A 21,609-nucleotide genomic window follows, 5' to 3' on the forward strand; every position below is an offset into this window, starting at 1 on the left:
ACTGAGAGAAACACAGGACAGAATCAGGAGGTCTCTTTGGTCATGCCGAAACAGCCAAACAGCCCAGAGTTTATTTCAGAACAACCTTATAAGCAAAGGCAGAAAATTGCGCAGCACAGATGGTCAGTCAGTATCTAAGCACAAGACCATTCTGGTCCTTGAGTGAGCAGCCTCCTCTCTAACAGCGCTTGCTGCTCAGAAGCAGCCTTACTTTCTATCCTGATGTTCCTGAGGTTTGGCGTCGGCCGTATTCTTTCTACTAGATAGAATGTTCTTTTCTCATGGGCAAAATGCTCTTTCCCATGGGCTAAATCAGGAGTCTCTCACAGTTCTCAATATTATTGGAAAAAGCAGAGCAGGCAAGCTTTAACTCAAATGACTCATAAGTCAGAATCAACTCCAGATGTAAACTGAGTCATATGTGAACTACCACAAACCCCTAGTGCTGCTCCATCTCCAACAGCTGTTTCCTGATGTTTTCTCCCAGCATTCCTGTTCTGTGCTTTGCCACTTTCTGCCTGAACCCCTGTAGCAGAATTAACAACCTGTGGGCCCTGCTCACGCTTGCTTATGGTGTCTTAGTTCTTCATGACTTTGAAGCAAATTCCTGTATTATTGTTTTGTGTTCCTGGCTTATCACAGTATCTGAATTAATCTGCTTTATTAACTTTCTTAGTGACTGCTCATGAATAAGCACACTTGAGTCTGGAGAAGTCCTTTTCCAGTGTTGAGTTCACCCCTGTGGATGCCAAAAGTCAATTTCTTCTGTCCTTTCTCCTATTTAACAGGCCCAGCTTAATTTTGAACTGTAGTTTGAAAGGACATAATCTCAGGCTTTGGATTTGCCATGCACCCCCATGATTATTATATATTCAGATTTCTTTTTCCAATATTAATGCTCATTCCTTAGACACTGGCCCCGCATGATTTGATGGAAAGTGCTTACCTTGATTATTTCCAGTCAGGATGAGGAAGACTCTGGAAGCTCCACATGCTGCATTTCTGAGCATAGGTAGATTGCACAATCTGGGGAAAGCTGAACTGTGTCAAGAGAAATCTTTGTGTTCTGAAACTTAAGTTATGGCCAAGTGGGATTATGCAAGATCAAACAGGGGATTTCCCCCCAGCCAAGTGACAGTATATATAGGTAGCCCCAGCCACATCTCCTCAGCGAGCAACACAAGCCGCTCACCCGAGGTCTCAGCAGGAACTGTCAGCCCCAGGTGAGTTGTCAGAACTTTCCAGCATTGCTCTTTGCAGACTCTGTTCCACCAGCATTCACTGGCTGTGTTTCCATGCTCGGTCTCTCTCTTGAATCTACCAGATGCATTAGAAGTCACAGGAGGCAGTGCTGTTGCCATGGGATTTGTTGTCTGCTTCTGTGTGAATTCAGGGAACAGTGGGGTCAGCCTTCTACAGATAGATTGCAGAGACCTATGATGGCAATAAAGCCACCACATCCCTCTCCGGAAGATACCTATACAGTCGGGTTTTGGTTGGCAAGATCAGAATGCAAAGTGCTCTATGCTAGGGATCCATTTGCAAACTCTCAGGCACTGGGAGTCGAATGAAACACGTGGAAATGGGGAGCAAGAAACTACCTGGGATCCACTTACATCATCTCTCTACATGTGTATGGATTTCTGTATAAAATCCAGTGGGATTTGGTGTTGACATACAAGCACAGATCAACATTATAGAAGCATCCTCCACCCCATGAAATGGCACGTTCATCCTTGTGTTTCCCTGACCCTACAGCAGGATGAAGCCTTCCATTGCCATCATTTTGTGTCTCTTGGTCCTGGGAGTTGACAGCCAAAGGTGGCTCGAGTTCATTAAAGAAGCTGGTCAAGGTAAGAGCAAAGGATGGGGGCAGGAGGTTGTATTTGTGGATTCCAAGTATTTACCAGACCAGGGACCACAAACATTCTTGTGAAGTATCCTGGATAGGGGAACATTGTCGCTCTTCCTATGTAGTTCTGAACTTTTATGGTCGGTGTTGACCTCTTTGTGTGAGGATCCCTAGTCTGAGAGCACATAATGTGTGTACAGCAGCTTTTCCACAGGAATATAGGAGCAATCTGTACTTGAAAGATGCAGATTTGCCAACAGGAGAGGGGATCTGCTGCCCTCTTGTGGAAGGTGATGAACAGCTCACCTCTATGTCTGGGGGCCGTGAAATGAACATCCCAGTGTTCCAGGAGAGGAAGAGGAGAACCGGTGCAGTCCCCAAACGCAGTGACAGCAGCCAAGGCTTTCCAGAGAGTGTGTTCCACAGTGAAATTCACAGACAGTAAGTTTAACCAGTCTTCGAGAGCAAGGGAGCACTCAGTATGTCTCTAGAGACACATGAGCTTAGTCAACACGCAATGCCTGCAGATAGGACCTTCCACCCAATCCCATCCTGTTCTAGACATAGAGCCAAGAGCAAGGACGTAGGACTCCTGGAAATTCAACAGTTCAAGTTCTCGTGTATTTCGACATCATGGTTTACTTATTTATTCTACACTGGTCATCCCACCACCATGTAGTCCCCTCAACCCGCAAGCCAAAATACGGCCGAATTTGCTAAGTGCCCTGTCGGGAATTTTGACACTGCCATGAGAAATGCAGTTCGCATCCGCTCCTTGATGTGTTCTTCTCGGTGGCCATGGTAAAATGCGTTCTCTGTCTTCTCTACTGCACAACTGTCCTGGGATCTTCCAGCTGGAATATGGTCTTCACTTGCTAGCTTTCTTCAGTGACACTGTCACCTCTCTTCGTGCAGAGCATATATACCCAGATTCATAGAAGACACCGCCTAGGATTCAACAACGCTCATTAATCCAACTCGGTCTAATCCAAGGAAAAGATTCCCCCTTAGGGTCTCTAGGGAAGCCCTCCACAGGGCCAGGAACTCAACCCCTGGACCACTTCAAAGTATTATGTTTTCAGGGTGAAAATGTGAAAATCCACAGGAAGTTTACATCTCCCACCACTGCAGTGAAACCCCAGGTTTGCTTCTTTGAAGGTTCCTGCCTCTGTAGGACTTTGGTCTTGTTGAGAGCCTATTGGGACAATCTAAAAGCCACCTTACAAAACCAGACAAATACTTCTCTGCTCAGAATAAATTCAAGACCCAATGAAAAGGAGCTACACACCTGCGCTTCTAAAAATATCAGAAAACGCTCATTCTGCTTCATGCTACTTACCATTCCTGCCTGTGACCTCTCCTGCTGTCTGTACTTGCTGGGTCTGGTTGTTGTAGAAATCCAGAAGTGTCGGGAAAGGATGGAGAGTCATGATAAATAAAACCCACAGCAACAAAGTGAGATCAAGATGAGGTCTCAAATCCATCTTGTCACAGGTTGTGGAGAGGAGAAGCAGTCTGAGGCCCTTGCACAAGGCAGTGATATTTTCTTTCCCCTGTGCCTACCTTTTAACTCTTCCAGTCTTTACTGGGTCGTTCCTTGGTAGGAGTGGAGGATGGACCTTTTTAGTGGGGTTGTCTCTCCCTCCGATTTACCTCCTGTCTCATTCCTTGGATTTCAGCATAGCCAAGAAATACTTTCAGGGCCTCCTAAATTGGTACTATTTTGGAATGGAGAACCATGGATTGGAAAGCCTGGAGTCTACCCAGAAAGCCAAGGAATGGGGCCAAAGTTGCAAAAACCATAATCACTGCAGATCCCAGGCCTTGCCTGAGAAGTTCTCTACCTGCTGTGAGCCACATCCCTCTCCACTTGATAGGATGTCATTGGACTTGGTATCCACAGGACTGCTTCTAGGGTTGGCCAGCCCAAGGCCCAGCATGTGGGTCTGGACAGAAGCTGAGCTGGTCGGTCTGGGCCACTGGGAACACCCTCTCAGGAGAGGGGCAGAGCCGGCCCATCTAAGCCCATGCCATGTGGACCAATTCTCCCATACCTGTAGGAACAGGTGAGGTCATCTTTCTAGAGTGCTGGAACCAGCTCTCCCAAGTAGGGGAGAGCTGCAGCACCAGCTCTCACAGAAGCATCTTCTAACAACTCTCAGGAGCAACCTGGAGAGACCAACTACATTTGGACAATGTTCTTCTCAGGCTGCTCTGACCACAGCCTCAAGCCATGAGTTCCTTTATTCCTTTTCATCCTGTCTAAGTCATAGGCAGAGTCTTTAGGTCACGTTCCTGTTGTCCTTCCCACCCAGGCACTAGGGACATGTGGCGAGCCTACACTGACATGAGGGAGGCCAACTGGATAGGTGCAGACAAATACTTCCATGCTAGAGGGAACTATGATGCTGCCCGACGGGGTCCCGGGGGAGCCTGGGCTGCTGAAGTCCTCAGGTAAACACAGACTGTTGGGACGCTGGGTCTGGGTGACAGGGATTGACTATGCTGGGAGACCAGGGGCAGATGAGCCCCAGAGAGGGTCATGCCAATCTGTGTCCTCGCCCACTTGTCCATGCAGTTACTTCCTCCATTCATGCTCAGTGTAGATCCTGGGCTGTGGACAGAGCCAGCGCTCATCTCGAGCTGGGTAGGCCTGCTTCCAAATGCATTCCATGCTAATGGGAGAACTGGGAAGATGTACTGTGCCTATGATGATTGACAATGGATTTCTTCCATGTCTGTTTCTCCTAGTGATCTAAGAGAGAACATTCAGAGTCTCATAGGCCGTGGACATGAGGATTCCATGGCTGACCAGGAAGCCAACAGATGGGGCCGCAGTGGCAAAGATCCCAATTACTACAGACCCAAAGGCCTGCCAGAAAAATACTGAGCATCCTCCCTTCATCCTCAGGAGGCTGTGCTGCGGGCTCTGGGGACAGGACGTGGAATTCTTTACTTTTGTGCACACTGTGGGCATGGAGAACATACAGTGCATGTGCAATAAATTCGTAAGATGAAATTTCCTGTCGTCGTGTCTTCAGTGGTAGATCTGTTTGGTATAGAGGGTCAGTACTAAACACAGTCTGGAATACAGTATTTAGGCTTAGGTCTTGTGTCCTCACAGGTCACACAGATAGACAGCTCTGATGACTGCCCACTCCCCATTCGGGATCACGTAACTTTTCAGGTCCTGAAGGTACCGAGATAGTGTTTCAGACCTTTCCCTATCCTGACCCCCATGCTCTGTATTTACTGCATTCCAGCATTTTCTCTTCCCTCACTGCATTCTCTGATATTTCTCTGCCCCTGTAGACAGGGATACAACCACGGGAAGATTGCAGGGGTGAATTCTGCCTTAGCCACTGCCACGTAGATTTTGTGTCATCACAAGAACACTTTAGAATCCAGTTATTGACCAACTTCTATTCATTATATCAGAATAATAGCCCACTGTCTCTAATACGCAGATTCTGTATGTGTGTCTATGTGAGTGTGAGTGTGTGCTCCTGCCTGTGCAGAAGCATGCGTTTGTGTGTTTTGTCTTGGTTTTGGAGGTCAGGGGATAACCTCATCATTTGATCTTTCAGGGGCTGTCTGCCTTGTTTATTATTCATGGTTTATATTTTATTGTTTTATTGAGCTACACATTTTTCTCTACTTCCCTCCCTTCCTCTCCCCTCCCCTTCAACCATCTCCCATAGTCCTCATGCTCCCAATTTACTTAAAAGGTCCTTTTTTTTTACTTCCCATGTCAATTAGATCCATGTATGTCTTTCTTAGTGTCCTCATTATTGTCAGGTTTCTCTGAGATTGTGAATTGTAGGCTTTTTTTTTTTTGCTTTATGTCTAAAAGCCACTTATGAGTGAGTACATATATTTGTCTTACTGGGTCTAGGTTACCTCACTCAATAAGATGTTTTCTAGATTCATCCAACTGCCTGCAAATTTCAAGATGTGATTATTATTATTATTATTATTATTATTATTATTATTATTATTTGCTGTGTAGTACTCCATTGTTTAAATCTACCCCAATTTCTTTATCTATTTTTCAGTTGAGGGGCATTTAGGTTGTTTTCAGATTCTGTCTATAACAAACAACGCTGACATGAACATAGTTGAGCACATTTCCTTGTAGTGATAGAGCATCCTTTGGGTATATACCCCAAAGTGGTGTTGCTGGGTCTTGAGGAATGTTGTTTCCTAATTTCCTGAGAAATCGCCATACTGATACCCAAAGGGGCTGTACCAGTTTTCATTCCCACCATCAATGCAGGAGCGTTAACTTTACCCCACATCCTCTCTTGCATAAGTTGTCATCAGTGTTTTTGATTTTGGCCATTCAGACAGGTGTAGGATGGAATCTCTGTGCTGTTTTGATTTGCATTTCTCTGATGGCTAAGGATATTGAGCATTTCCTTAAGTGTCTTTCAGCCATTTGAGATTCATCTGTTGAGAGTTGTCTGTTTAGGTTTTATTCCATTTTTTATTGGGTCATTTGTTCTTTTGATGACCAATTTCTTGAGTTCTTTGCATATTTTGGAGATAGGCCATCTGTCTGACGTGGGGTTGGTCAAGATCTTTTCACATTCTGTAGGCTGCCATTTTGTGCTGTCGACCATGCCCTTTGCTTTACATAAACTTCTCAGTTTCAGGAGGTCCCATTTATTGCTTGTTTCTCACAGTGTCTGTGCTACCAGGGTTTATATTTAAGAAGTGGTCTCCTGTGCCAATGCAATGGCTTCTAAGTGGTTTGGAACTCTCCAGACTTCCAGATCAGCTAGTGTTTCTTGACAGTGAACCCTGTAGATGGAAGTTTCTGTCCTGCCTAGTCCCATATCCATTCAATCCCAACAAAACAGGGGCTGCATATATTAATTATAAGCAGTTTGGGCTATTAGCTCAGATGTATTATTATCTAGCTCTTACAACTTAAATTAACCCATAATTCTTTTCTATGTTTGGCTGCAGAGCTTGGTACCTTTTCTCAACAAGGCATCTCATCTGCTTCCTCTGCATCTGGCTGATGTGACTGCTTTTCTGCCTTCGTCTTCCCAGAATTCTCTTAGTCTAATTGCCCGGTCTGTGTTTCTGCCTGGGTACTGGACAATAATCACTTTTTAACCGATATGAGTGACAAGTGTTTCCAGTGTGCAAAGCGCTGTCCTACAGCTGTTCCCTGTTTTACTTTTCAAAGCAAGGCCCAGAAACCAATCTCTTTTGTTTAGCTTTTTCTTGACCATTGTCCACAACAACTTTTAACCAGCACACTAAACAAAGACAAACATCTATAATTCAATTTTTGGGGGGAAGATGAGCATCATAGTCTTAAAATTTCCTTCATGATTGATGGTTCTGAAAAACTCAAGAAATTGGCCACCAAGAGAACACATAATCCAATTAAAAAATGAAGTACAACCTAAACAGAGAACTATCAACAGAGGAATCTAAAATGGCTGAAAGACACATAAGGAAATGTTCAGCATCCTTAGTCATCAGAGAAATGTAAATCAAAACAACTCTGAGATTCCATCTTACACCTGAAAGAATGGCCAAAATCAAAAACACTGATGACAACTTATGCTGGAGAGGTTGTGGGGAAAAGGGAACACTTCTGCATTGCTGGTGGGAATGCAAGCTGGTACAACCCCTTTGAATGTCAGTGTGGCGATTTCTCAGAAAATTAGGAAACAACCTTCCTCAAGACCCAGTAATACCACTTTTGGGTATATATTCAAAAGATGCTCAATCGTGCCACAAGGACATGTGCTCAACTATGTTCATATCAGCTTTGTTTTTTATAGCCAGAACGTGGAAACAACCTAAATGCTCCTCAACCATAGAATGGATACGGAAAATGTGATATACATTTACACAATGTAGTACTAGACAGCAGAAAAAAAATGACATCTTGAATTTTGCAGGAAAATGGATGGAGCTAGAAAACATTATTTTGAGTGAGGTAACCCAGACAATTATCACATGTACTCACTCATAGGTGGTTTTTAAACATAAAGCAAAGAAAGCCTGCCTACAAACCACAATCCCAGAGAACTTAGACAACAATGAGGACACCAAGAGAGACTTACATAGATCTAATATACATGGAAAGTAGAAAGTAGAAAAACACAAGATCTCCTGAGTAAATTGGGAGCTTGGGGGCCTTGCAGGAGGGATGAAGGGGGAGAGGAGAGGCAGGGAGGGGAGCAGAGAAAATGTAGAGCTCAATAAAAATCAGTAAAAAAATAAAATAAAAGTGCCTTGAGATAAAAAAATAGTTTCCTTCATGGATCTCTGAGGGAGTTGAAGACGAAATGATTATAGTTATAGTTTTCCTTGTTTACCTGATACAAAAAGCAAGTTATGACAGAAAGTAAATTAGGTTCGGGACGTTGGACTCACCAAGATAGGATAGGAATGGAGCACCTTCCCTGAATTTGTCAAATGCAAATGGATTAGACATTGTTGATGTATTCATCCTGTGTATCTTATATACAGTCATTGTACTTATTGTATATAATTTTTCTTGTGTTAGTTGTAGCCTCCCATTTCATTTTAGACAAAAGGGGAAATACAGTGATATGTCATTTGTAAAGCTTGCCTGGGGATCAGAAAGTAAAATAGATGAGGCAGTGGAGACACACACCTTTAATCCCAGTAGCCACACTAGTTTGCCATAGAAACTGAGTGGTAAAAGTACATTCCTGTATTCACAGGCCTGGAGAGGAATATAAGACGGGAGGAGACAGCTCTCAGACACAGTAACATCTGAGGATTCCTGGAGGCAGGATCATCACTTTCAGAATGAGGTAGAGGTAATAGCCAGTGACTGGCTGTCTTGCTTTCTGACCTTCAGGTTGAACCCCAATATCTGTCTCTGGGTTTTATTAATCATGCAACAGAGCTCCTTGGATCAGTCTGGCTCTTCCTGCCCAGTTCTGGTTTCCTGTCTTTCACCTACATATATGATTTTTTTCACTTGGGTCCTGGAGATTGAACTCAGTTTCTTACGCTTGCATTCCGAGCCCCTTACTAGCTGTGCTACCTCCCTGGTCATTGTGTCCTTTTTATTTTATTTCTGGGTCTTTGGTGTTCAATCAAGGTCTTGCTTGAACACTCTCAAACATATTTAATCAAACTTTTCTCAGGAAGAAAAAGTCTGCCTTTATTTCTTTTCTGTTAACATAGGCCAGAACTGACTTCCTGCTGGGATAATCTCTTTAAAGTTATTCCTTTCTTGATGAGAATAGCATTTCAATTCCTGAGCTCAGTAGATTGTCCTCTCTGTGACTGGGCATCAGCTATGCCAATGAGAGCCTGAGCCCATCAGCTACCTAGGTCTCCAGCAGAGAAGGAGAGAGAGAGAGAGAGACAGAGAGAGAGACAGAGAGAGAGACAGAGAGAGATTATTTGCAGCCTTATCCATGAAAGCTAATTTCATAGCTTCAATTCATGTGCCTCATGATTTAGACAAATAAAGAAACTTGCCTGTTTTGTGTTAAAAAAGGTTTTCTCTGTGTAGCCCTGGCTATCCTGGTACTCACTCACTGTACAGACCAGACTGGCCTTGAAATCCGTGATGCAACTGCCTCAGCCTCCTGAGTGCTGGAATTAGAAGCACCTACCACCACGGCTGCCTACTTTTTGCCTTTTTTTTTATTGAAAAAAAAAATTTCCGCTTCCTCCCCGCCTCCCATTTCCCTCCCCCTCCTCCCGCCCCTCTCTCCCTCCCCCCACTCCTCTTCTCCTCCCTCTCCAGTCCCAAGAGCAGTCAGGGTTCCCTGCCCTGTGGAAAGTCCAAGGTCCTCCCCCCTCCATCCAGGTCTAGGAAGGTGAACATTCAAACTGTCTAGGCTCCCACAAAGCCAGAACATGAAGTAGGATCAAAACCCTGTGCCATTGTCCTTGGCCTCTCGTCAGCTCTCATTGTCTGCCATGTTCAGAGAGTCTAGTTTTATCCCATGCTTTTTCAGTCACAGTCCAGCTGGCCTTGGTGAGCTCCCAATAGATCGGCCCCACTGTCTCAGTGAGTGGGTGCAACACCTCGTGGTCCTGACTTCCTTGTTCATGTTCTCCCTCCTTCTGCTCCTCATTAGGACCTTGGGAGCTCAGTCCGGTGCTCCAGTGTGGGTCTCTGTCTCTATCTCCATCCATCGCTAGATGAAGGTTCTATGGTGATATGCAAGATGTTCATCAGTATGGCTATAGGATAGCTTCATTTCAGGTTCCCTATCCTCAGGTGCCCAAGGAACTAACTAGGGACATTGCCCTGGGCACCTGGTAGCCACTCCAAGTTCAAGTCTCTTGCCAACCCTTAGGTGGCTCCCTTACCTAAGTTATGAGTTTCCCTGCTCCCCTATCCAACCTTCCTTTATCCCCAATCATCCCGTTTCCCCCAGTTCCCCTCATCCTCTCCTTCACACTTTTCTCTCCCCATCTCCCCTCACCCCCATCCCACCCCACACCCAAGATTCCAATTTTTTGCCCGGCAATCTTGTCTATTTCCCATAGCCAGGAGGATAACTATATGTTTTTCCTTGGGTTAACCCTCTTGTTTAGCTTCTTTAGGATCACAAATTATAGACTCAGTGGCCCCTATCCATGGCTAGAAACCAATTATGAGTGAGTACATCCCATGATCTTCTTTTTGGGTGTGGGTTACCTCACTCAGGATAGTATTTTCTATTTCCATCCATTTGCATGCAAAATTCGAGAAGTCATTGTTTTTTACCGCAGAGTAGTACTCTAATGTGTATATATTTCACATTTTCTTCATCCATTCTTCCATTGAAGGACACCTAGGATGCTTCCAGGTTCTGGCTATTACAAATAATGCTGCTATGAACATAGTTGAACAAATAAATGCTTTTGTCATATGATAGGGCATCTCTTGGGTATATTCCCAAGAGTGGTATTGCTGGGTCCAGGGGTAGGTTGATCCCAATTTTTCTGAGAAACCGCCACACTGATTTCCAAAGTGGTTGCACAAGTTTGCAGTCCCACCAGCAATGGATGAGGGTACCCCTTTCTTCACAACCTCTCCAGCAAAGGCTATCCTTGATGTTTTTGATTTTAGCCATTCTGACAGGTGTAAGATGATATCTCAAAGTTGTTTTGATTTGCATTTCTCTGATCGCTAAGGAGGTTGAGCATGACCTTAAGTATCTTTTGGCCATTTGAACTTCTTCTGTTGAGAATTCTCTGTTCAGTTCAGTGCCCCATTTTTTAATTGGGTTAATTATCATTTTAACGTCTAGTTTCTTGAGTTCTTTATATATTTTGGAGATCAGACCTTTGTCTGTTGTGGGGTTGGTGAAGATCTTCTCCCAGTCAGTAGGCTGCCTATTTGTCTTAATGACAGTGTCCTTTGCTTTACAGAAGCTTCTCAGTTTCAGGAGGTCCCATTTATTCAATGTTGCCCTTAATGTCTGTGCTGCTGGGGTTATACATAGGAAGCGATCTCCTGTGCCCATATGTTGTAGGGTACTTTCCATTTTCTCTTCTATCAGGTTCAGTGTGTTCAGATTGATATTGAGGTCTTTGATCCATTTGGACTTGAGTTTTGTGCATGGTGATAGATATGGGTTTATTTTCATTCTTCTACAGGTTGACATCCAGTTGTGCCAGCACCATTTGTTGAAGATGCTTTCTTTCTTCCATTGTATACTTTTAGCTCCTTTATCGAAAATGAGGTGTTCATAGGTTTGTGGGTTGAAATCTGGGTCTTCTATACAATTCCATTGGTCGACTGCTCTGTTTTTATGCCAGTACCACGCTGTTTTCAATACTGTAGCTCTGTAATAGAGTTTGAAGTCAGGGATGGTAATGCCTCCAGAAGTTCCTTTATTGTATAAGATTGTTTTGGCTATCCTGGGTTTTTTGTTTTTCCATATAAAGTTGATTATTGTCCTCTCAAGATCTGTGAAGAATTTTGATGGGACCTTGATGAGGATTGCATTGAATCTATAAATTGCCTTTGGTAGAATTGCCATTTTTACTATGTTGATCCTCCCAATCCAAGAGCAAAGGAGATCCTTCCATTTTCTGGTATCCTCTTCAATATCTTTCTTCAATGCCTTAAAGTTCTTGTCAAATAGATCTTTCACTTCCTTGGTTAGAGTTACCCCAAGATATTTTATGCTATTTGTGGCTATTGTGAAAGGTGATGATTCTCTTATTTCCCTCTCTGCTTCCATATCCTTTGTGTATAAGAGGGCGACTGATTTTTTGGAGTTGATCTTGTATCCTGCCACATTACTAAAGGTGTTTATCAGCTGTAGGAGTTCTTTGGTGGAGTTTTTGGGGTCGCTTATGTACACTATCATATCATCTGCAAATAATGCAAGTTTAACTTCTTCCTTTCCAATTCGAATCCCCTTTATCCCCTTATGTTGTCTTATTGCTATTGCTAAAACTTCAAGAACTATATTGAAGAGGTATGGAGAGAGCACACAGCCTTGGCGTGTTCCTGATTTTAGTGGGATGGCTTTAAGTTTCTCTCCGTTTAATTTGATGTTAGCTGTCGGCTTGCTGTAAATAGCTTTAATGATATTTAGGTATGACCCTTGTATCCCTAATCTCTCCAAGACTTTTATTATAAAGGGATGTTGAATTTTGTCAAATGCTTTTTCAGCATCTAATGAAACGATCATATGGTTTTTTTCTTTCAGTGTATTTATATGATGGATTACATTGATAGATTTGTGTATGTTAAACCAGCTCTGCATCTCTGGGATGAAGCCTACTTGATCATAATGGATAATTTTTCTAATGTGTTCTTGGATTCGGTTTGCCAGCATTTTGTTGAGCATTTTTGCGTCGATGTTCATGAGTGAGATTGGCCTGTAATTTTCTTTCTTGGTTGGGTCCTTGTGTGGTTTTGGTATCAGAGTTACTGTAGCTTCATAAAAGGAATTTGGAAATGACTCTTCTGTTTCTATATTGTGAAATACCTTAAGGAGTATAGGTATTAGCTCTTCTTGGAAGTTCTGGTAGAATTCCGCATTGAAACCATCTGGTCCTGGACTTGTTTTTGAAGGGAGGTTTTTGATAACAGCTTCTAATTCTTCACGATTAACAGGTCTATTTAGGTTGTTCACCTGGTCCTGGTTTAACTTTGGTATATGGTATTTATCTAAAAAAGTGTCCATTTCTTTTACATTTTCCAGTTTTGTGGCATAAAGGCTTTTGTAGTAAGATCTAATGATTCTCTGAATTTCCTCTGTGTCTGTGGTTATGTCCCCCTTTTCATTTCTGATCTTATTAATTTGCATGTTCTCTCTCTGCAGTTTGATTAGTTTGGATAGGGGTTTATCAATCTTGTTGATTTTCTCCAGGAACCAGCTTTTTGTTTCATTGATTCTTTCAATTGTTTTCTGTGTTTCTATTTTGTTGATTTCAGCTCTCATTTTGATTATTTCCATTCTTCTACTCCTCCTAGGTGAGTCTGCTTCTTTTTTTTCTAGAGCTTTCAGGTGGGCTGTTAAGTCTCCAATGTGTGCTTTCTCTGTTTTCTTTAAGTGGGCACTTAGTGCTATGAACTTTCCTCTCAGGACTGCTTTCATAGTGTTCCATAGGTTTGAGTATGTTGTTTCTTTATTTTCATTGAATTCAAGGAAGACTTTAATTTCTTTCTTTACTTCTTCCTTAATCCAGGTATGGTTCATTAGTTGACTGTTCAGTTTCCATGAGTTTGTAGGCTTTCTGGTGGTAGCATTGTTGCTGAATTCTAACTTTAATCCATGGTGATCTGATAAGATACAGGTGGTTACTAATATTTTTTTGTAACTGTGTAAGTTTGCTTTGTTACCAAGTATGTGGTCAATTTTCGAGAAGGTTCCATGAGCTGCAGAGAAGAAGGTATATTCTTTCCTATTTGTGTGGAATATTCTATAGATGCCTGTTAAGTCCATTTGATTCATTACCTCCATTAATTCTCTTATTTCTCTGTTAGGTTCCTGTCTAATTGACCTGTCCATTGGTGAGAGAGGAGTGTTAAAGTCTCCTACTATTAATGTGTGCAGTTTGATGGCTGCCTTGAGCTTTCGCAATGTTTCTTTTACGAACGTGGGTGCTTTTATATTAGGGGCATAGATATTCAGGATTGAGACTTCATCCTGATGAATTGTTCCTCTTATGAGTAGAAAATGTCCCTCTCCATCTCTTCTGATTGATTTAAGTTTGAAGTCAACTTTGTTAGAAATTAGTATGGCCACACCTGCTTGTTTCTTAGGTCCATTTACTTGATAAGCCGTATCCCAGCCCTTTACTCTGAGTAGGTGCCTGTCTTTGTGGTTGAGGTGTATTTCTTGTAAACAGCAGAATGTTGGATCCTGTTTTCATATCCAATCTCTTAGTCTGTGCCTTTTTATAGGTGAATTGAGTCCACTGACATTAAGTGATATTAATGACCAGTGGTTGTTAACTCCAGTCACTTTTTTAGTAGTAGATTTTGTGTATTTCCCTTCTTTGAGTTGCGCTGGTGAAGGGTCTCTAGATGTCTGAGTTATTGTGGTCATTGTTGGACTCCTTGGTTAGTGATTTTCCTTCTATTACTTTCTGTAAGGCTGAATTTGTGGTTACGTATTGTTTAAATTTGTTTTTATCCTGGAAAATTTTGTTTTCTCCATTTATAGTGAATGAAAGCTTGGCTGGGTATAGTAGTCTGGGCTTGCATCCACGGTCTCTTAGTTTCTGCAGTACATCTATCCAGGACCTTCTTGCTTTCATGGTTTTCATAGAGAAGTCAGGTGTAAGTCTGATAGGTTTACCTTTATAAGTAACTTGGCCTTTTTCCTTTGCAGCTCTTAATATTCTTTCTTTATTCTGTATGTTTTGTGTTTTGATTATTATATGGCGAGGGGATTTTTTTTTTGATTCAGCCTATTCAGTGTTCTGTATGCTTCTTGAACCTTCATAGGTATATCTTTCTTTAGGTTGGGAAACTTTTCTTCTATAATTTTATTAAATATATTTTCTGGACCGTTGAGCTGCGCTTCTTCTCCTTCTTCTACTCCTATTATTCTTAGGTTTGGTCTTTTTATTGTGTCCCATATTTCCTGAATGTTTTGTGATGAGAGTTTGTTAGCCTTGCTGTTTTCTTTGATCAGCGTGTTTATTTTCTCTATGGTATCTTCAGAATCTGAGATTCTTTCTTCTATCTCTTGTATTCTGTTGGTTATGCTTGTTTCTGTAGTCTCTATTCATTTACCTAGATTTTCTATGTCCAGCCGGCCTTCTGTTTGTGTTTTCTTCTTTGCCTCCATTTCAGTTTTCAAGTCTTGAACTGTTTCCATTATCTGTTTGATTATTTTTCCTTGGTTTCCTAGGGTATCATTCACTGATTTATTCAATTCTTCAAACTTTCTGTTATACTTCTCACCCATTTCTATAAGGGCATTTTTTACATGCTGTTTAAGGGCGTCAATCACTTTCATAAAGTCAATTTTTTCTACTTCTTCATGATTAAGGTGTTCATGTCCTCCTGTTGTGAGGTCGCTGGGTTCTGGTGGTTTCATGTTGTTTTTAAGATTGTTGGGTGAATTCTTGCATTGGCGCCTGCCCATCTCTTCCTCCGAATGCTCTCCTATGGATCTTCTTTTACAGGATCAGGTCTCCTTGCCTACTGATGTACCTTATCAGTGATGGCACTCCCCAGTGATGACTCTCCTGGTGCTCCAGTGATGTCTCTCCTGGTGCCAATATCAGATCTCCGTGCCCAATGATGGCTCTCCTGGTGCCGAGATTAGCTCTCCGTGTTGGTTGGGTAGTTCATAAACAAAGCGCCTACCTTGCTTGGTGCAGGCAGGCCAGAGTAACAAAGGGACTCCTGCCCGCCTGCTTGCCCTGAGGATTCGCCTCCCAGCACCCAGACAGGCTGAGCAGGGTGGTGTTATGTGCCCAAAGATGGAAGGGGGCAGAAGGAAGAAGGGTTCTGGATGCAAGCACAATGATGGCTCTCCTGGTGCCGAGATTCTACTTTTTGCCTTTTTAATATTGTTTTGAGACTTGTTCTCATTATGTTGCCAAGGCTGGCTCAGAAATCACATACCTCCTATCTCAGCTACCTAAATGTTGGGTCAGCACCCTGACTTTGTTGTTACTTGTCATTTTAATCATCATTGCATGAGGAAATATTTAGAAGCTTCAGTTAGGTCCTTCCATGTGGACAGTTGGCCAATGTGTGCAGACAAACTGGAGCTGTGTGGGCTGGGAATTTTTATTTTTTACAGTAAAAACAGCAGTTTTTACATGATTAATCATTTCATGTATTAGAGGTGAAAAAAATTATCCCAAAAAACAATGTACCTTAATACTCAAACAACTTGTTAGAGATTAACCATGTGGGCAAGCAAGATATTTTTCTCAGTCAGGTCTTTATTGACAGGCTGTATTTTGCCCTTACAAAGAAAGGACCAATCACTTTGTTGCTTATTTTGAAAGGTAATCTTTTGGGCTCTTAAAGAAATCACAAATCTAAACTTTTTTAAAAAATTATTTTTTAAAAGATGTCTTTTTCATTTTACATGCGAAATCCATCCTTCACTTCCTTCCCTTCTCCTACTATTTCCACCCCCACCTTCCATCCCACCCACCGTCCACTCCTCAGAGAGAGTAAGACATCCCATGGGGAGTCAACAAAGTCTAGCACATTGCCTTGAGACAGAAACAAGGCCCTCCCCCTATGTCTAGGCTGAGCAAGGTATCCCTCCAGAGAGAATGGTTTCCAAAAAGCCAGAACAAATGGTAGAGATAAATCCTGGTCTCAGTGCCAGTGGCCCCACAGTCTGCCCTGGGCTGGTGAGTTTTAAATTTTAAATTTACATAACCTAGAATTACCCGAGATGGGAGTCTCAATTAAAGATTGCTAGATCGGATGGGCTTGTGGGACTGTCTGTGGGGGTTGTCTTGATGGTTAAGTGAGGTGGGAAGACTGGCCCTGACCATGAGCGGTTCCCTTTCATGTACTGGGTCCTAGCTGTGTAAGAAAGAAGAAAGCTAACCGAGGGCCACAGCAAGCAGACAGCCCGGGTGCATTCGTTTCTCTCTGCCCTTGACCTGACGTGGTGTGGTGAGCTGTCTGCCCTGCTACTGCTGCGACTCCCTGCAGCCATGGACTGCAACCCAGGTTGTGAGCCAGATAAACCCGCTCCTCCTCTGCGTCTCTCTTCATCTGGGTGTTTATCCCGGCCACAGAAATGAAACTAGAGGCTGGCTGGGCATTGTATCAAGTAACAGGGATTCCATGTAAGCAACTACAGTGACCAAGACCTTGACCTTTAGGAGTCTGGCCTTCCAGAACTGTGCCCATGTCTTAGTAGGGTTTCTATTGGTGTGAGAAAACATGACCCAAAACAAATTGGGGAAGAAAGGGTTCATTTCAGCTTACAGCTTGCAGTGTGCCATCCAAGGTAGTGGGTAGTTAGGAGGTAGGAATTAAGAAAATGAGTCAAAAGACAAACATTTTGGGGTAATTCAGAAAAACTCTATTATGAACACGGCAGCACTTGACTAGTTTTTCTTCCTTTCTGCTGCTGGACACTGAGTTCAGGGCCTCTACGCAGGCTAGACAAGCACTCTTCCTCTGAACTGCCGTCCCAGCCTGTGCTGTGTATTTACAGGAATGATTGAGCAAGAGGGACTCTGCCAAGCTGGATTTAACAGCGTTCTTCTTATCAATGTTAGAGCCAGGAGAGAGAGCAGCTGCTCCATGGCCTCTTGGTCCTAGCAGCCCTGCGTCCTCTGGAACTTCAGCTGGAGAAAGGGGTGTAGCTGGCACTCCTTTCCAGGGAGTGTTGGTCTTGTGCTCCTGAGAACAACTTCATATAAAGTTGGTAAGTTCTAATTGGGAACAATTATGTTTTCTAGTGGCTTTCCCCTCGGAGATAGGGTCTAACGGAGCCCATGCTGGCTTGGAACCAGTTTTGTAGCTGTGGATGGACTTAAGCGTCTGATCCTTCTGCTTCCACCTTCCAAGTGCTGGGAACAAAGGCCTTTGCTGCTGGAATTGCTTTGTGTGGTGAGGCTGGGGATGAAAGCCTGGGCCTCAGACATCCTAGGAGCACAGGCTATGGACTGACATCAGTATGGAGTGCATGTCTGTGTCACTGAGGTCTCAGCGGAAGAGGGCCTCTGGAAAGGCTGTTGTTGATCGGCTTTAGTCAGCTTCACTACGTTCAAGTGGGCTGCAAGCCAACAGTTCCCTGAAACTCCTGTTTATTCAGTCAATGATCTGGTGGAGAGTTCTAAAGTCCAGTATTCTCATCCTTGTAGCAAGGATTCAGAGATGAAAGATAAAAATGCAGGTTAGATTGTCGTAATTTACTGCTGAAAATGTGGATCTGTCTTCCTTTGAGACAAGGTCTTGCTGTGTAGATCCAGCTGGCCTAGAATTTGCCTAGGAGACCAGGCTGGCCTTAGAGTCAGAGATTCACGTGTCTCTGCCTTGAGAGTTCTGGGTCTACAGGTGTGTGCACCATCAGCCTGCGGGTCTGTTCTCACAGTTCTGCAGCACCATGAGGCTTGCCACAGTCCTTGTCTTCTGCTCTTTGTTCATGGGAGTCAGTAGGGATGGCTGGTATTCATTCTTCAAGGAGGCCATACAAGGTAAGAAGTAGAGGTGATGGGCACAGTTAACTGTTCCAGGATGCACGCTGAGCAGAGGCCACATTGTGGTCCAGTGCAGGTTCACATTTAAAACCTAGAACAGAATCAGGGAAGGACTGTGGCTTTATGTGGCTTCTTGACTCTACACTGGTCACTTGGCACCTTCTGAGGGATCCTCAGACAGGGCCACAAGGTTCATTCTGCATTGCTGATACTGATCCAGAGGAGTCGGGACTTCCAGAGAGTCTTCCACAGAGCAAATTCACAGACCGCAAATTTACCAGTGTTGAAGTGTAAGTGAGCACTCAGTATATCCTAGAGACACATGCGCTTAGTAGATGTGCACATACCTGCAGATAGTGCCTTCTACACAATTCCCTTCCTTTTCTAGACAACAACCAAGAACAAGGATGTAGGACTCCTGGACACTCAACATTGCAAGTCCTCGTGTATTTCAATACCACGATTTACTTATGTATTCTACACTGGTCACCCCACCATGTGTTCTCCTCAAACTCTGAGACAAAATACAGCCCAGTTCCCTAAGTTGCTTGTCAGAGATTTCATCACCAGCATGAGAAAGGTAGTTCATATATACACTATTGGTTGTGTTTTTCTTAGTGGCCATAGTTAAAATGCATTCTCCATCTCTTCTCGTGGCACAATCTGTCCCTGGATCTTACCTGTATGATGTCAATGTCACCTCTTGGTTCTCTTACTTGACAGGTCCACCCCTACATTGTGTAGCACACACAGATCTATATGACACACTGCCAAGACTCATCATCTCTCAATCAGTCCAAGTCAAAATAATCCTTGGAGCAGTGCCCTGCTTATGAACACCATGGAAGACATCCCAGGGGACATACATTTCAAAGGATTAAGCTGTCAAGGGGTGAAATGTGGAAATCCACAGAAAGTTTGCATTTTTCCACTTCTTCAATGACCCAAGGCTGACCTTTGTAACTTTCCTTTCTTTATAGGGACTTGGGACTTGTGGAGAGCCTATCGGGACAATCTAGAAGCCAATTACCCAAACTCAGACAGATACTTTTCTGCTCGGGGAAATTTTGAGGCTCAACAGAGGGGAGCTGGGGGCATCTGGGCTGCTAAATAATCAGGTGATGGTCCTGCTGCTTCATGCCTCTCACTGTTCCTACCTGTGGCCTCTCCCACTGTCTGTGCTTGCAGGGTCTGGGTGGTCTGGAGAGAAAGGAAGGGAGGGAAGGATGAGGAGTGGGGATGGATAACACCCACAACGAAACAGTGAACACCAAGATGCGGTCTCAAATCCATCTTGTCACAGGGTGTGAAAAGGACAAGCAGGCTGAGGCCCTTCCCTAAGGGACTGATATTTCCTCTTTCCTGTGGCTAAGTTTTTCTTCCTCCAGTATTTTCTGGGTCATTCCTTGATAGGTGAGGAGGAACCTTTGAGGTGGGGCTGTCTCACTCTGGCATTCATATCCTGTCTCCCTTCCTTGGATTTCAGCACCAGCAAGAAATACTTTCAAGGCCTCCTAAACCGGTATTATTTTGGAATGAGAAACTTTGGACTGGAAAGCCTGGAGTCTACCAAGAAAGCTGAGGAATGGGGCCGAAGTGGCAAGAACCCTAATTACTTCAGACCCAATGGTCTCCCTGAGAAGTTCTGAGCCTCCTACACAGGCTGCACTGAGGGGACTGGGCCATAAGACATATTCCCCTCCACATGACAGTACGTCCTTGTTCTCGGTGTCCACAGGAGCCACGGAGAAGCTAGAGATGGCCAACAAGTACTTTGTGAACGGAATTGTTGATGGAAACTGGGAACTCTCAGAAATATTTTCTGCAAAGAATTGCTATGTATCATCACATAGAAGATGAGTAGAGGAAGAGCTGTGACCACTTGGCACCAGGCTAAAGCCATGCAGGCCCCTCATACAGCCCCAGCCAATCTGCTCCAGCCAGTAGCCCTATCAGCAGGCCCCTTACACAGCCCCACCCAATCTTCTCCAGCCAGTAGCCCTATCAGCAGGCCCCTTACACAGCCCCACCCAATCTTCTTCAGCCAGTAGCCCTATCAGCAGGCCCCTTACACAGCCCCACCCAATCTTCTCCAGCCAGTAGCCCTATCAGCAGGCCCCTTACACAGCCCCACCCAGTCGGCTCCAGCCAGTAGCCCTATCAGCTTCTTCTGTCAAGCAGACCTTTGCTAGCAAAGCCTTGCCAACCTTGTCAGGCTCCTCAGCAAGCAGAGTTTGCTCTCGATGTGCTCTGGTCTGCTGACCACCAGTTTCCTCCTTGATATAGATGAGATGTGTGTCCCAAACCCCAACATCTTCTGGTCATACCTGGGCCTCTCTGTTTTTGTCATCGTTGTTCCCAGGCTTTTCTGTGTAGTGATGCCACTCTGCCTTATCAGTCACGTCCTATGCACAGTCTGACTCCAGACATTGTCATTCATGACCTCTTTTCCTATAGAGAAGAACACTGCTTTGAGAAAGCCTCATCCTACCCTAGGAATCCTATCCTAGACACTGCACTGAGGACCACAGGTAGATCCCAGTTTAGGAGTGCCTGCATAGTGCGCATGAATCCCTAGAGGTATCCCTAGAGCTGTATAAACCTGGTGATGGTACACACTTATATTACTGGCACTGGGGTTGGTAGAGGCTGACAGACCAGAAGCTCAAGGCCAGCCCTGGTTGTATTGTAAGTTGAGGCTAGCCTGGGATATGTGATACCCTGTGTCACAATAAGGCACACACACACACACACACACTGTTTTCTCACAGGGAAGGTTATCAGAAACATACCATGTAGAGGTGAAAAATCAGAGCCTGAAAGATGCACACTTATGTACACACTGGCAAGAAAAACATGGCTCCAATTAAACTAAGATAATGGGCTCTTATCATTCAGATCCTTTATATTATATTCAATGAAAATGTATCTTACTAATATAATGTGTCTGTCTTAGTTGTTTTTGAGTATGTTCAAAAAGAAAGTGTGTGTGTATGTGTGTATGTGTGTGTTTGCATGCGCGTGTGAGAGCATGCCTGACAAAGCTAGAGGAGCAGACTAAAATTTAGTTCTCTTTCCCCTCACTGTTTATTATTTCTTTGAGAATTTCCAATAATTCACTTTATCCTATCATTCCATCCTGACTGACC

General features: G+C 43.7%; 1 protein-coding gene across 2 annotated transcripts; it reads left to right on the top strand.

Moving 5' to 3' along the window:
• The first annotated feature begins 1,065 nt into the window (after nucleotides 1-1,065).
• LOC130865103 (serum amyloid A-5 protein-like) lies at nucleotides 1,066-4,871 on the top strand. Of its 2 annotated transcripts, none has more exons than XM_057755985.1 (4): nucleotides 1,066-1,223; nucleotides 1,759-1,853; nucleotides 4,168-4,306; nucleotides 4,604-4,871. In XM_057755985.1, the coding sequence occupies exons 1-4, from the start codon at nucleotides 1,081-1,083 to the stop codon at nucleotides 4,740-4,742; spliced, it is 516 nt and encodes a 171-aa protein (XP_057611968.1). In that variant the 5' UTR covers nucleotides 1,066-1,080; the 3' UTR covers nucleotides 4,743-4,871. The 2 variants fall into 2 exon arrangements, with proteins under 2 accessions (XP_057611968.1, XP_057611969.1); XM_057755986.1 differs by having other exon boundaries at nucleotides 1,762-1,853.
• The last annotated feature ends 16,738 nt before the right edge of the window (nucleotides 4,872-21,609 follow it).

The sequence above is a fragment of the Chionomys nivalis genome, chromosome 23 (genome assembly GCF_950005125.1).
Source record: "Chionomys nivalis chromosome 23, mChiNiv1.1, whole genome shotgun sequence".
Taxonomy (NCBI): domain Eukaryota; kingdom Metazoa; phylum Chordata; class Mammalia; order Rodentia; family Cricetidae; genus Chionomys; species Chionomys nivalis.